General features: G+C 40.3%; 1 protein-coding gene across 4 annotated transcripts in view; it reads left to right on the forward strand.

Annotated features, from left to right (window-relative positions):
* frrs1b (ferric-chelate reductase 1b) overlaps positions 1 to 13,898 on the forward strand; it is a 35,226-nt gene that overhangs the window by 5,711 nt on the left and 15,617 nt on the right. For all 4 annotated transcript variants that reach the window (XR_006008269.1, XM_041968191.1, XM_041968190.1 and 1 more), the window contains 5 exons: positions 5,292 to 5,386; positions 7,648 to 7,777; positions 7,856 to 8,044; positions 11,347 to 11,445; positions 11,527 to 11,665. Coding sequence is in view for 3 of the 4 variants with exons in the window: in XM_041968191.1 (XP_041824125.1) it covers positions 5,292 to 5,386; positions 7,648 to 7,777; positions 7,856 to 8,044; positions 11,347 to 11,445; positions 11,527 to 11,665 (652 nt within the window). In the remaining variant the exon portion in view is untranslated. The remainder of the gene's footprint in view (positions 1 to 5,291; positions 5,387 to 7,647; positions 7,778 to 7,855; positions 8,045 to 11,346; positions 11,446 to 11,526; positions 11,666 to 13,898) is intronic.

Raw genomic sequence — 13,898 nt, forward strand, 5'->3', positions numbered from 1 at the left:
TGATTGGTTCCTGGAGGAGGCAGACATTGTCTCAATGCTGATGTGATCTAACAGGAGATTTCTAAACTGCTGGATAGACAAATTATTCTTATCTTTCCAGTTCACAAGAATAGTTTTCTTTGCGATGCATAAGGCTGCGAGGACCAAGTTTATGGAGTGTATTCCTATGTTAGTGTCACCCAGGTCGCCCAGTAGGCAAAGTGTGGGGTTTGCAGAAAAACTGGTTTTAAACCATTTTGAGAGATCTTCACACACCTTAATCCAGAACCTTTGGACAGGTGTGCAGGACCACAGCGCATGGATGTAGCTATCAGAAGTGTTCTCAGAGCAGTGTGGGCAGATATCTGATGGTGAAAGGCCCATCCTGAACATCCTGTGTCCTGTATAATGAGTTCTATGGAGAATTTTGAATTGTATTAGTTGTATATTTGAATTCTGAGTCATTTTAAACGTGTTTAAACATATTTGTGACCATCTTTTCTGATCAAAGTTATTAGATAAATCATCTTCCCATTTTGAAGTTGGGAGAGATATCCTGTCTTCTAGCTTTGCAAGTAATCTATATATTTTTGATAATAATTTTGGAGTATTAAGATTCATGAATTCTGCTATTCTGACAGGAAGCTGCAAGTCTAACTGTACAGGGGTATACTTCTTATATATAATTGATTTTAGTTGGTGGTACTCTAAGAATTTATTACTGATGATTCCATACTGTGAGATTATTGTGCTGAAAGATACCAAGTTTCCATTTTCTATTATCTGTCCTAACTGTTGTATTCCTTTAGTCTTCCACTGAGTGAAGTTTATCATCTTTTTGTTCTGCAGGATGTCAGGGTTGTTCCAGATGGGTGTAAGTCTACATGGAAAGAGGGAAGATCTGGTTATCTTACAGAATTCCCACCAAGCCATTAAGGAAAAACGGATGTTAAGGCTTTTAAAGCACTTATATGGTTTAATGGTTGAGCTGATGAACGGCAGGTCAGAGATAAACACATCCTCACACAAAGCCTGCTCCACATCTAGCCACGGCTCATCCAGATAACTGGGTTTGAGCCACTTGGAGATGTACTGCAGCCTGTTAGCTATAAAGTAGTGACTAAAGTTTGGTAGGTCCAGTCCTCCTCTATCTTTAGTCTGCTGTAAGGTTTTAAGACTGATACGTGATGGCTTGTTTTTCCAAAGAAACTTGGATATGAAAGAGTCCAGAGATTTAAACCAACTGGTGGAGGGTTTAGTGGTTATCATTGAAAATAAGTAATTAACTTTAGGTAGGATCATCATCTTAATGGTGGCAACTCTCCCCATTAGTGAGATGGGTAGGCGCCTCCACCGTAAGAGATCATCTTCTATTGTTTTTAGTAGCTGAACATAGTTTAATTTTGTTAAATCTGATAATCTGGGGGAAATATTTATACCTAAATATCTAATGTTTCCTGTCTGTATTTTGATATTAGGGATGTTTTGTAGGTCACAGTTGATGGACATGGCTGTAGTCTTAGCCCAGTTAATGGAATAATCAGATATTGATGAGAACTTATTAATAACCGTGATTGTCTGAGAGAGTGATGTTTGTGAGTTCTGAAGGAAGAGTAATACATCATCTGCATAAAGACTTATTTTATGTTCTGTGTTTTTGCCCTGGATTCCTTTAATTTCTATATTTTGTCTAATAGCAGCTGCTAACGGCTCTATGAAAATGGCAAAAAGTGAGGGGGAGAGTGGACAGCCCTGTCTGGTGCCTCTCTGTAAGCGGAAGCTTGGAGAAGTTTGATCGTTGGTTTTCACACATGCATTTGGGTTATTATATAATATTTTAATCCACTCTATGAAAGCAGGTCCAAACCCAAATTTGTCTAGTGTTGCAAATAGAAACTTCCAGTTTACCCCGTCGAAGGCTTTTTCTGCATCTAGAGAAATGATTGTGGATTCTAGATTATGTAAAGTAGAGTAATCTATGAGGTTAATTAGTCTACGCGTGTTAGTAGATGAATGTCGACCTTTTATAAAACCTGTCTGGTCCGGATGTATTATAAGAGGGGTTATTTTTTCTATCCTTCTGGCAAGAGCTTTACTAATTATTTTCAGGTCTAGATTTATTAAAGATATGGGACGGTAACTGGATGGAAGTGTGGGGTCTTTGCCTGGTTTTAGCAATAGTGTTATATTAGCTAAGTTCATATTTTGCCGTATCTTTTGTTTTTCCTGTATTTCTAACAACATATTATAAAATGTAGGAGCTAGCGTTGTCCAGAATTCCTTGTAAAATTCTGCTGAGTAACCATCTGGACCCGGGGCTTTATTGTTGGGCATATGTTGGAGAGCTTCGTGGAGTTCATCTACAGTAATAGGTGCATCTAAAGTTATTTTATTTTCATTTTTTAGTTTTGGTAGATTAATGTTGTTTAAAAATTGTTCAATATGTTCATCTGTTGGATTAATCTGTGATTCATATAATGTTTTATAGAAGCTTCTAAACGTGTCATTTATCTTGTCTGGGTCATGGCTGATGTTTCCGTCTTGATCTTTAACAGAGGAGATTGTTGTTTTCTCCTTGTTTGTTTTTAGTTGATTTGCTAAAAACTTTCCAGATTTGTTACTATGTTCAAAGATCTCCAAGCGAAGTCTTTGCACTAAAAATTGTGTTTTTTTATCTATAATTTCTTTAAGTTGCAATTTAGTTTTCCTTATATTATTCATTGTGTGCTCTACGGGGGAAATGCGGTAAGCCTCCTCCAATGATTTAATCCTGAGTTCTAATTCTAAAACTCTTGCTGTTTCCTTCTTCTTCTTATGTGAGGAGAAGGAAATTATTTTCCCTCGCATTACTGCTTTTCCTGCTTCCCAAAGGAGACACGCTGAAGTTTCAGGCATGTCATTTTTTTCTATATAAATTGACCATTCTTTTTTAAAATAATCAGTAAACTCAGGATCTTTCAATAAAGAGGTGTTAAATCTCCAGCTTTTACCAATCGGTTTATTATTTTTGTTTCTCAGAGTGAATGAAACTGGTGCGTGATCGCTGATGCTGATTGGATGTATCTGAGTCTCTGAAATGTCGCCCATTAGTGAGTTACTATTTAAAATATAATCTATTCTAGAGAAGGAGTGGTGAACTGAAGAGAAGAAGGTGTATTCTCTTAGTTTAGGATGGTGAGAGCGCCAAGCATCGCAAAGACCAAAATCCTTCATGTACTGTTTGATAGTTTCTGACGACTGCCAGACTCGATGACTGCCTGATGTGCTGCTGCGATCTTGTTCAGTCAAGACTACATTAAAATCACCAGCTAACACTATTCTGTTATCTGAATAATTCTGGAGTGTAGCAAACAGGGAGTGGAAAAAGGAGGGATCATCTGCATTGGGGCCGTACACATTGGTAATACATAATTTGATATTGCAAATAGATAATAAAGTTATCAGAAATCTGCCTTCCGGATCCACTACTGTGCTATCTATGTCAAAATTTAGTCTCTTATTAATAAGAGTAGCTACTCCTCTCTGCCTAGAATTGTAACAAGCTGAGTAAACATGAGGAAACTGAGCTGTTTTAAGAAGATCTATGGTTGAGTTTGTTAAATGAGTCTCTTGTAGTAAGACAATGTCAGCCTGCAGCTCCTGTAATTTATTAAAGATCTTCAACCTCTTCTCCCTGGAACCGGCTCCATGTACATTCCAACAGACGATTTTTAACATGGTTATTGTGAACGGTTTAATGCTTCATGCGTGTTACTGACGCGTGTGTCTTTGTGCGCCCCTCTGCGTGTTCACGCGTGTTTGCGTGCAGCCTGACTGCGCGCGTTTGTCCGTATGTTAAATGTCCGTATATGTACCTTAATGCGTGTTCTCTCATACATAAAACGCGAGTATTTATATGTATCATGTATGGTGCGGCTGTGCGTCCTGACGGTGTTCGACCGGCTGCGTGCGCTGCTGATATTACGAGCTGGATTACAATTAACAGTGAAGGCGTGAAATAGAAAGAGAGTGAAAAGTGAGAGTGGTTGTGTGTAAGAGAAAAACAAAACAGAAAAAAAATACATCGATCTAGGTGTAGAGGCTGTGGTGAGGACGAGCGGTGTGTTCTACTGTCAGTGATCTATAATGGCGAGTTAAGAGTGATCATTTGGAGAGATTGACTTACAGCACCTGGGATCAGAAGAGCCACGGCGTGATGTTGGGGTCCCGGTAGAGCTGGCCGTCAATAAATAATTTGTCCACTGCGATGACTGCTCGGGATCCTTCCGTGATGAATTTTCGTCTAATCGGGAAAAGGATTCTTCTCCGGTCAAGAATTTCCTTTGGAAACTGGTCGTTTACTCCAAAGTTGGTTCCCCTTAGTTCTCGGCCCTGGCGTTTAAGTCTTTCCTTTTGCTTAAAATCCCCGAACTTTGCAACAATAGGCCGCGGTCTTCGGGCTCCGGGCTTCTTTCCTCCCAGACGATGGACTCGGTGAAACTGTATATCATTTGTAACTTCTGCAGGAAGTTTAAGTTTGGTGGATATAAAGCTTCTTACAGTGGCTTCAGGGTCCTCATCCGTCTGTTCTGGGATTCCCATAAACACCAGATTGTCCCGCATACTCCTGGCCTGTAGGTCTATTACCGTTTCTTTCATTTTTCTATTTTCTACTGTGAGTCGGGTCACTCCCTCCGTGAGGGATTTCACCGACTCCCTAAGGTTGACGTTCTCTGTCGCTAGCGCCTCCACCTGCTTCTGGCTAAACTCCAGCGATTCTCGGACGGCCTGGAACTCTCGGTGGAGAATCTCCAACAAGCTCAGACGGGCGTCAAAGCTGGAGAGCTTGTTATCTATTGATATTAATACATCCGTTGAGTCTTTGCTCGGAGGAGAGATGGATCCAGGTGATTCCTCATCGCGCTGTCGCTTCGCCGCTGAAGAGGTGGACGGAGTCGAAGTTTTGTTTGACTTCCCCATAACTATTAATTCGTAGCACTGATCTATGTAACTTGTCAGGCTAGCCAAATCCTCCCCGCTGTGCTCCAGAGTATCTCTTAATAAGTTCCTTTTTCCTTCTTTAGAAAAAACAATGTTTTTACAGGGTTAGTGAATTGGCGATGGTACAGAATTGAATAAATGAATTTGTTATTTAGGGCCTTGTCTCAATCTGCCGTCTCTCACTCACCAGTGTCACTTACCTCATGACGTCACTTACTCTCATGTTTTTAACTTTTACACACTAATTAAAGCAGCTGATCTTATTATGCCATCTTAGTAAATATAAAGAATGAAGATAATGTGTTTGATGGATGTTCTTTGTTTCTCTGAAGGGATCTGCTCTGAGCCACAAGGGAAGCTCCAGAAAAACGTACATTCAGGCAGTTTGGGTGTCTCCACAAAACCCTCCGCCAGTGGTTCAGTTTCTGTGAGTACTCATGCTGAGTTAGTCTCAGGCCAGTTTAGTTCACATGTAGGCTGAAACAGTCTGAACACAGTTTCCTTTTCTAGCGCAGATCAGAGGACATTAGATCTGCTCTCATAGCCAAAGTGAAGTCTTCTTCAGCCCTTCTGTCGTACTCCCTAAGTTCTTTATCAAAGTCTTTGACTGCTTTTTTAAACATGTTACGGTTGAACCAAAGCTTAAAAACCCAGAATGAATCAAACATCACAAAACATCCTACTTTGAGGAAAATGGCATCCATGATATCTTCCAGTCTGCTTTCTGTAAGACAGCATGACTAAACGTTTCCAGTAACGTTAAGATATCAGTGGATTCTGGAGAATAAAGAGTCCTGGTTTTGTTAGACCTCTCCTCAGTGATAAACACACTGAGGGATCTGGTAGGGATGTCTGGATCATCTCATGTGGAGTTCCTCAGGGCTCCGTTCTGGGACCTATTCTGTTTTTCATATGCTTAGAATAGAATAGAACTTTATTGTCATTGTAACAAAAAGTGCAACGAAATTACGCATAATTTAACGGTTCTGTGACTATGTGCTGACTGACTATGACTATATACACCTGTACTGCTCATTTAAACCCTGTGAGGTTCAAAAACTGAGGTAAACTCCTGATGAGTATTAAGCGGAGTCGGAGCAACAACCGTCTTCAACTGAAACTTTAATTAGTGCACCATGCAATGCCATCCCTGACATTAGACACAAGCTGGGTGTTTAAAGAGCATCACAGAAGCTTAGTCTCAGAAACCTGGCTGTAGTTTTTATCTTTAGAACATCACTCACAACATTTAATAAGAAACTGCTTCTTTCATCTGAGGAACATCTGAAAACTAAGAACAATGGTGTCAAAAAAATGAGCTAGAGGTGATAATACATGCTTTAATCTCATCAAGATTAGGTTACCGTCATAGTGCATTCACTTGTCTCAGTCAGAAGGAGCTCGCCCGTCTTCAGGTGGTCCAAAACTCTGCAAAGAGACTTCTGACCCAAACACAAAAGCCCATGTCAAGTTTAGTTCTGTTTCCCTGCTTAATTTTTGAAGTTCCTTCCCTTTTGTATTCAGTTTTGTTTTCTGCTTCCTGATCATTAGTACACCTGATTTGTTTTTACCTGCCCCCTGTTAATTCACCTCTGTACCCCCTGGTTTCACTTATATCTGCCATTTCATTGTAGTCTTTATGTCATGTAGACTTTATGTCCTACTACCGCCGTGTGTCCTCTGGTTTGTTCATGTAATTATAACCTTTATTCTGCACACGTTTGGCTCCACCCTCGTCAGCCTGTGTTTGGGTCCTTACCTCCACCTCAACCTGTGACCTGTTATCACTTCACTGGTTACCAGTTCATCTTAGAATCTATTTTAGGCTCTTGGTGAGTTAACCTCCAGAGCTGTTCATGGTCAGACTCTTTACATTGCGGAGCTGCTTCAGCCGTACATTCCCTGCCCCAGTCTGAGGTTGTCCAATCAGAACCTTTTAATGGTCCTCGCACTTGCTTTAGGACTCGAGAAGTACGAACCTTCCCAGAGGTAGCTCCCAGACTGAAATGATCAGACTCTACCTTTACCTAGTTTACCTGTGGATGTTTTTAAAAAGCAGCTGAAGACATTTTTCTTCCAATAAGCTTGTAGTTTGACCTGGATGCTTATGGCCACTTTTATAGTTTATTTTTCTATTTTATTTAATGTATGTTGTAAATTTTATTGGCTTATCTTCTCTGTGAAGCACTTCGTGACAAGTGTTTATGGTTGGTGCTGTATATATAAACTTTACTTATTTATTTAAATCCTTTCCCTATAGGTTTGTTTCCTCTTATTTTGACGCTCTGGCCTTGTTCTTGAGCACTGGTTCCCAACCTTTTTTCCTTGGGGACCCCCTTCATCCATATACTATAAAGCCATGGACCCCCTGCCCCACCCTGTGCTGAAACCATGCTGGTTTTAGGCTTTCAAAAGTGAGATTCACACCATGAATAATGTGTTCTAGTTGAGTCCTGTCCTTTGATAAAGCCAAAGTTAAATGAGCAACATATAGCTTTACTTTTTTTAAAAAAATAGGGACAATTTGTGGACAATTTTTTACAATTGCTCTAATGTTCAAAGCCTCAGGGATCCCCTGTGCTCTTTGGGGGACCCCCTTGGGGGGTCCCGGACCCCAGGTTGGGAACCACTGTTTAGATTATTTCCCTCCGTGTCATATTTCCATGTGTGTTTGGTTTGTTGCTGCAGAGTGACCGTGGTGCAGGAGTATAAGGTTTACTGGGTGTGGACTGCAGATCCTGTGGTGTCTTTAAGAGGCGCCACTCCTTGTCTCCCCACTGTTGCTCCTGCAGAAACCACCACTGCTTTGTCTTCTCCGGTAAGCATCTGTAGTCCAGGATAACAAGTGTAACTCAGAAAAGTAATGACAGCCACTAGTTGTCTTGTTCTTCCCCAGTTCAGCTCTGTGGGATGTGGCCACAGTAAATCCTGCCTCAGAGACCCCGTGGACTGTCACCCTGAGTCAGACCCCCACTGTTTCTTCCTGTCATTTACCACTGATGGATCCGGACACAGTGGGATGTTTGAACTCAGCGGGCCTGCAGAAGGTTATCTCTCATTTGCCCTGTCTCTGGACAAATGGATGGTGAGTTTCATCATCAACACATTTAAAAAACAGGATTTCTACAACACTAAACAGAAATAAAGCTTACCTATTTATCTGCTGTATACATTGCAATTTACAAATATATTGAACCAATATATTTGCTTTTATTAATGATTTGTTTATTAAGAAAAACTGTGTGTGCATAATTTCTATGTAATTAATATTATGACAACAATTTGAGTGACACATGCTGTCTCTTCATCATTAGCTGTGATTATTTCAGTCATCTAAAAAGAAATTTAAGACAAAAAATAAATCAATAATTTACAAAAAGAATTTTAAATTTGTATATTCTTTCAAATTAGTTATAGACAGTGATGGGAATAACGGAGTTAAAATAAACGCCGTTACTAACGCCGTTGCCTTTTTTAGTAACGAGTAATCTAATTAATTACTTTTTCTATCGTTACAACGCCGTTACCATTACCAAAATGCCGTTACTACAAGTTACTGAGTGAAGCTACGAAGTGGTCGTCCCACTTGGTTTAACGCTAGCTTGGCTCACAGACACAGGAGCTCCAAATGTGTGTGTGTTTTCCCCTGTAGTGAAAACAGGGGTAAGCGATTAAGTAATGATGATTGGAGGAAAATTTTATAAGCCAATCAGAGACACCAGGTGGGCGGATGTTTACACACAAACCCAGCACATAGAAGCACACACACAAAAAATCAGAGATGGCGAGTCCGGAGTCTCAGGGAAAGACGGCGTTTTCGAGGTGGAAATGATGAAGAAAATTCTTGAAGTACAGTTGTACCAGTTGTGGTCTTTTGAGGTGCAATAAATATTAAAACCTCTGTTCAGGTACCAGTCTTTGCTGTTCTACTCTATGCACCTGGCCTGTGAAACCTCTTCTGAAAAAAATCAAACTTCTTTGACATTTTTAAACTTTAAAAAAGTAATGAAATAGTTACTTTCCCTGGTAACTAGTTATTTTTATAGTGGAGTAACTCAGTTACTAACTCAGTTACTTTTTGGGAGAAGTAACTAGTAACTGTAACTAATTACTTTTTCAAAGTAACGTGCCCAACACTGGTTATAGACTATACAGAACAAATATCTGCCTGCATTCACAAATGTCATAAAAGGAGCATTTTGGGGAGAAGAGATAATCTTTGATTTTTAAAACCAGATATTAAGAAAATATTTTGCCATTTTAAGTTCCTACAAACCACAAAACCAAACTTTTTATGTTCCTTATTTATTTATTTTTTCCGAGTGGATGAATCTTGTGTTTAAATGCATTATTCATATATTTTTAGATCTTTTGAATAGACTGCGCTCATTCTTATATGGAGGAGGTAGATGTGGGACTGACAGCCTCCTAATAATTCCCTGCTGTTTAAAGCAGGAAATAGTTCATTTCTAGTTGTTTAACCATCATGACCACTGTTTCAAGCTTTGGTAAACACACAGCTGTTCTCCTCTACTTTGTGAAAATATTTTCCATATCACATACAAACCAGCACCATATGGTCTAGTATAATACCTGTCCCAACTGGTTTCCTATGTCGGGGTTGAGAAACAAATGAGACTGGACAGGGGCTCTAATATCAAATAGAGTTTGCAGGAAATTTACCATTTAAATACAATGAGGGTGCATTTATAAAATGCTTAACATACACACTGCATGCATTTAAAAAATGTAAAATAGTGACAGTTGACCAGCTCTACAGTCGCAACAGAAACCTGGAAAGGAGGGTCCTTCAAATAGTCCAACATTTGTTTAAGGAGGAGCAGTGTGATGGGAGTCCTGGTCATGGACCAGCTACTCTCAGCAGAGTCCTGGATTCCAACATTTGATTAACGAAGAGTAGTGTGGTTTACTTCATGGTTGTGGGACAGTGGACCAGCTCTACACTCTCATCAGAATCCTGGAGAGTTTATGGATCTTCAAGCATCTAGTCTGCGTGTGCTTTGTGGACTTATGGGCTCAACACACGGGAGGCGACCAAGACAACGACAGGTAAAACTCATCGCCACCAAAGTGAAATCGAACTCGTGGGACGGGTCATGCAGCAGGGGCATTACGCTCTGAGATTGCATTTCTCCAAGAAATGTGATTGGTTATGATATTGGAGGGAATTTTGACATTTTCACAGCAGTCCGTGACAGACAAGGTGTGAAGGATGAAGAAGCAAAAGATTTAGCTCGAACTGACAGAAATCCTGATGTTGACTCTATTGGTGAATATCCTGATCCAGATAATGAGGACCTACATTCAGACAAAGTCATGCTGGCGCCATGCGGCTGCCTTTTTATTTAAATCTCTATAATCTATGTGCAAAATCTGGGAAGTCAGACACAGCTGATCCTCCATGTTGGAAGTGTTTGCAGACTGTGCTATCTAGCCTGCTCTCAGCTCATTGGTCAGTCAATGAACCCCTCGATGGTTGGTTGTAGTACCACGCGACAGGGCCGTTATGTCCTTGTATGGCCGGTGCCAGAGTTTGGTCCACATTGCTGAAGTAAGTCAGAGTAGTGTCCAGTGCGGGTTGGACTCCGCCGAGGCTGCTCTGTTCATAACTTTTATGGAGAGAATTTCTAGGTGCAGCTGAGGTGTTGAGGGGATCTGGTTTGGTGGCCTCAGGATTGGGTCTCTGCTCTTTGCAGATGATGTGGTTCTGTTGGCTTCATCAGGCCGTGATCTTCAGCTCTCACTGGAGCGGTTCAGTGTGAAGCGGTTGAGATGAGAATCAGCACCTCCAAATTCAAGACCATGGTCCTCAGCTGGAAACGGGTTGAGTGTCCTCTCGGGGTCGGGAATGACGTCCTGCCCCAAGTGGAGGAGTTCAAGTATCTCTGGGTCTCGTTCAGGAAGGATGAAGCAGGAGACCTACAGGTGGATCGGTGTTGCGCCTGCAGTGATCTGGACTCTGTATACATCTGTCATGACGAAGAACGAGGTGAGCTGAAAAGAGATGCTCTCGATTTACCGGTCGATCTACGTTCCCACCCTCACCGTGGTCACCAGCTGCAGGTAGTGACCAAAAGAGCAAGATAGAGTGCCAATATTAAACCTTTTCAGCAATAAGCAACATCTCACTGTCTGACCAGACCAAACAGAGCACATGTTAAATAACTCAAGCTGCCTGAAATGTATCACTTATTGGTTTGGGAAATTTTAGATTTTCCTTGCAGTTATTTCTTGTGATGCTGGCAGTGATGCATGTTTGTCTTCTTACTGAGGACTATCAGAATCCTTTCCCATTACAACTACATTGATGTTTAGAGGCTGAACATGATAAAAATTTAACTTTAAGATGTGTTTCTGTCATTGCAGGGGAATGATGACATGTATCTGTGCATAAATAACGGAGGCAGAGTTACCATCAGTGCTGCATACTCCTCCGGACGAACATACCCTGAGTTAGAAGCAGAGGTAAACTCAGACGATGGTCATGTAAACCATCAGCTCAATCACTTATCAGACACATAATCTGCCACTGTCCTCTGTTTTCAGGACAATCTGTGGGGTCAAACCTCGAGGATGGCTGAAGGAGTCATCCAATGCCGTTTCCATAGAAACAGCATCCTTCCTAACAGATTTAACTTGAACCAGAGCTACTACATATTTCTTGCACATGGCAGATCTCACCAAGGTAAAATGGGAGGGGCTTTTCATATCTGGAGACAGTGGTGAAAATGTTCCTTTACTAGAATGAGTCAGTCATGTATCCACCAGTCATATGATGAACTGAAGAGGCGAGAACATGACAAGAGAAAGAGCTGTAAGATTTTATTTAACACAATACTTCCAGATGATCAGACCAAAAAATACTTTCTGAACCATGAGAGGAAAACGTTATTTTACTATTACTTTCATTAAAAACACAATTATACGTGTAAGAAATATTTATATTAATCATAAGATGGAATAAATCTATGTCCATCTTCTGTAGAACATTAGAAATGGTTGAATAAAATCACTTTGTTTTAATTATAATTGACGGAACCAGGCAGATACAGAAAATACAGGGATGGATGTGGTGCGGTGGTAAGCACGGATGCCTCACAGCAGGAAAGTTCCAGGTTTAAATCCCAGCTCATTATTCTAAATTGGCCCTAGTTGTGTTTCCTGCCTGGGCTAATGTTTACCCCAAATATGTTAAAGCTAGCGCTTGTGTTATACCCCTGAATAAGGGTAGAAAGAATCACGAGAGTGATTAATACTCCTTCCCTCACGCGGTGGGTTTATTGCAATCACTGTACAAGTAGACAATATTGAACAAATATACCATGAAATCAACAGAAGAGAATGTTACAAAAACAAGATATGTTGCATAAAGACTACAAAAAAAAAGTAGGCGGCTGCTATATCCCTCGAGGCAAAGGCACGTGTCGAGGTAAAGCAATTATGTCCCAAAACAATATAAAACCTTAATTTCACTTCATCCAACTAGCATGAAACAAGCTATAACAAGTTTAAACAATGTAATTACCATGAAGACATTTATATTATTCACCATTACCTGAATTAGGGTAGAAAGAATCACGAGAGTGATTAATACTCCTTCCCTCACACGGTGGGTTTATTGCAATTAGGAAACAGCGCTGCAATTCCCCCTAGTGGTAGGTGAACCAATTGATCCCAGAGCAACAGGATTTAAGGCCTTTTAGCTGCTCACCCATGCATAATAGATTACATTGAACAAATGACAAAATCCTTATAAACGAAATATGAGATGAACAGATTTTTAACTACTATTTAACTCTTAAATGAATTATTTATGTTTCACTATTTATTGAAAACCTTGTTACTCTTTAACTTTTTTTACCTCTTTTAAAATGAAATCGCCTTATGAATTATTTACCCCATCTTAAGAAAATACAAATTGTGGTTATGAGGAGGGGGGTATGCCTATGTTATATCAACCCATCACACTTGCTGTGATGAAGATTGTGACAAGGCAAGACACATCTGTTCCTGGGCTTCACCATGGTGGGTAATGAAGAAAGATCAGTGTTGTTTTAATACTTCAGCATCTGATGGTGTGAAACCAAACAAGTTACACCACTTGGAGAAAATCCTCTTGATTACTCATAATAAACTCAGCTGTGGTAAATAGCTGTTGTTTCACTAAAGCAGCGTCTATCAAACTTACCTCACATGAAGTTTCCTGGTCTGAGAATCCTCACACTAAAGCCAAGGAATTAATAATTTCCTCCACTAATGATATGGCTTTAACTGAAGTAGCAGCCAGTAAACTAATGATACTGTTGTCATCATGAACCTTTTTTCTGGTTCATGACAACATTTAGATCTCAACTACTCGAATCAGGTGTAGTGGCAAAAAAAGCTGGAGGTAAAAAGAACTCCGGACTCCAGCTTGATTCATTTTAAAAAGATTTTATTACAAAAAGTGACATCTTAAACAGATCTGCAGCATCTGTAAGGTCTCTAAGCCAATGTCGAGAATCCCCCTTGCTGTCTGTATCAGCCCTCCTTATATATGTTTACAAAAACCATTCCTAAGCTGACCACTGAAAAACGCTATATATGGAGCCTAGGAGACTATTTCTCTTCTAAACTATACTATTCTGTGGTGCATTTCTGAATAGCTTTCAATGTAAGTGTTGGGGTGGACATGGCAGTGGTGGTGGGGGGACTTGACATTATTGTTGTCAATGAAAAGGGGGCCCTCCTGAAAAAGTGTTTGGATAAATTAAAAAACAGTGGTAAAGTTGCTTCCATACCTCAGCCTTGTTGTTCTTGTACGTCATAAAATCAGGGCTTGAATTACACAGACGCTTTTGGGGTAGTCTTATTTTTGGGCGTGCACCACAACTGCACAAGTCACGTGCAAATGCATATACATTAGTGCACGAAAGTGT

This window comes from Melanotaenia boesemani, chromosome 18 (assembly GCF_017639745.1).
Source record: "Melanotaenia boesemani isolate fMelBoe1 chromosome 18, fMelBoe1.pri, whole genome shotgun sequence".
Classification (NCBI taxonomy): domain Eukaryota; kingdom Metazoa; phylum Chordata; class Actinopteri; order Atheriniformes; family Melanotaeniidae; genus Melanotaenia; species Melanotaenia boesemani.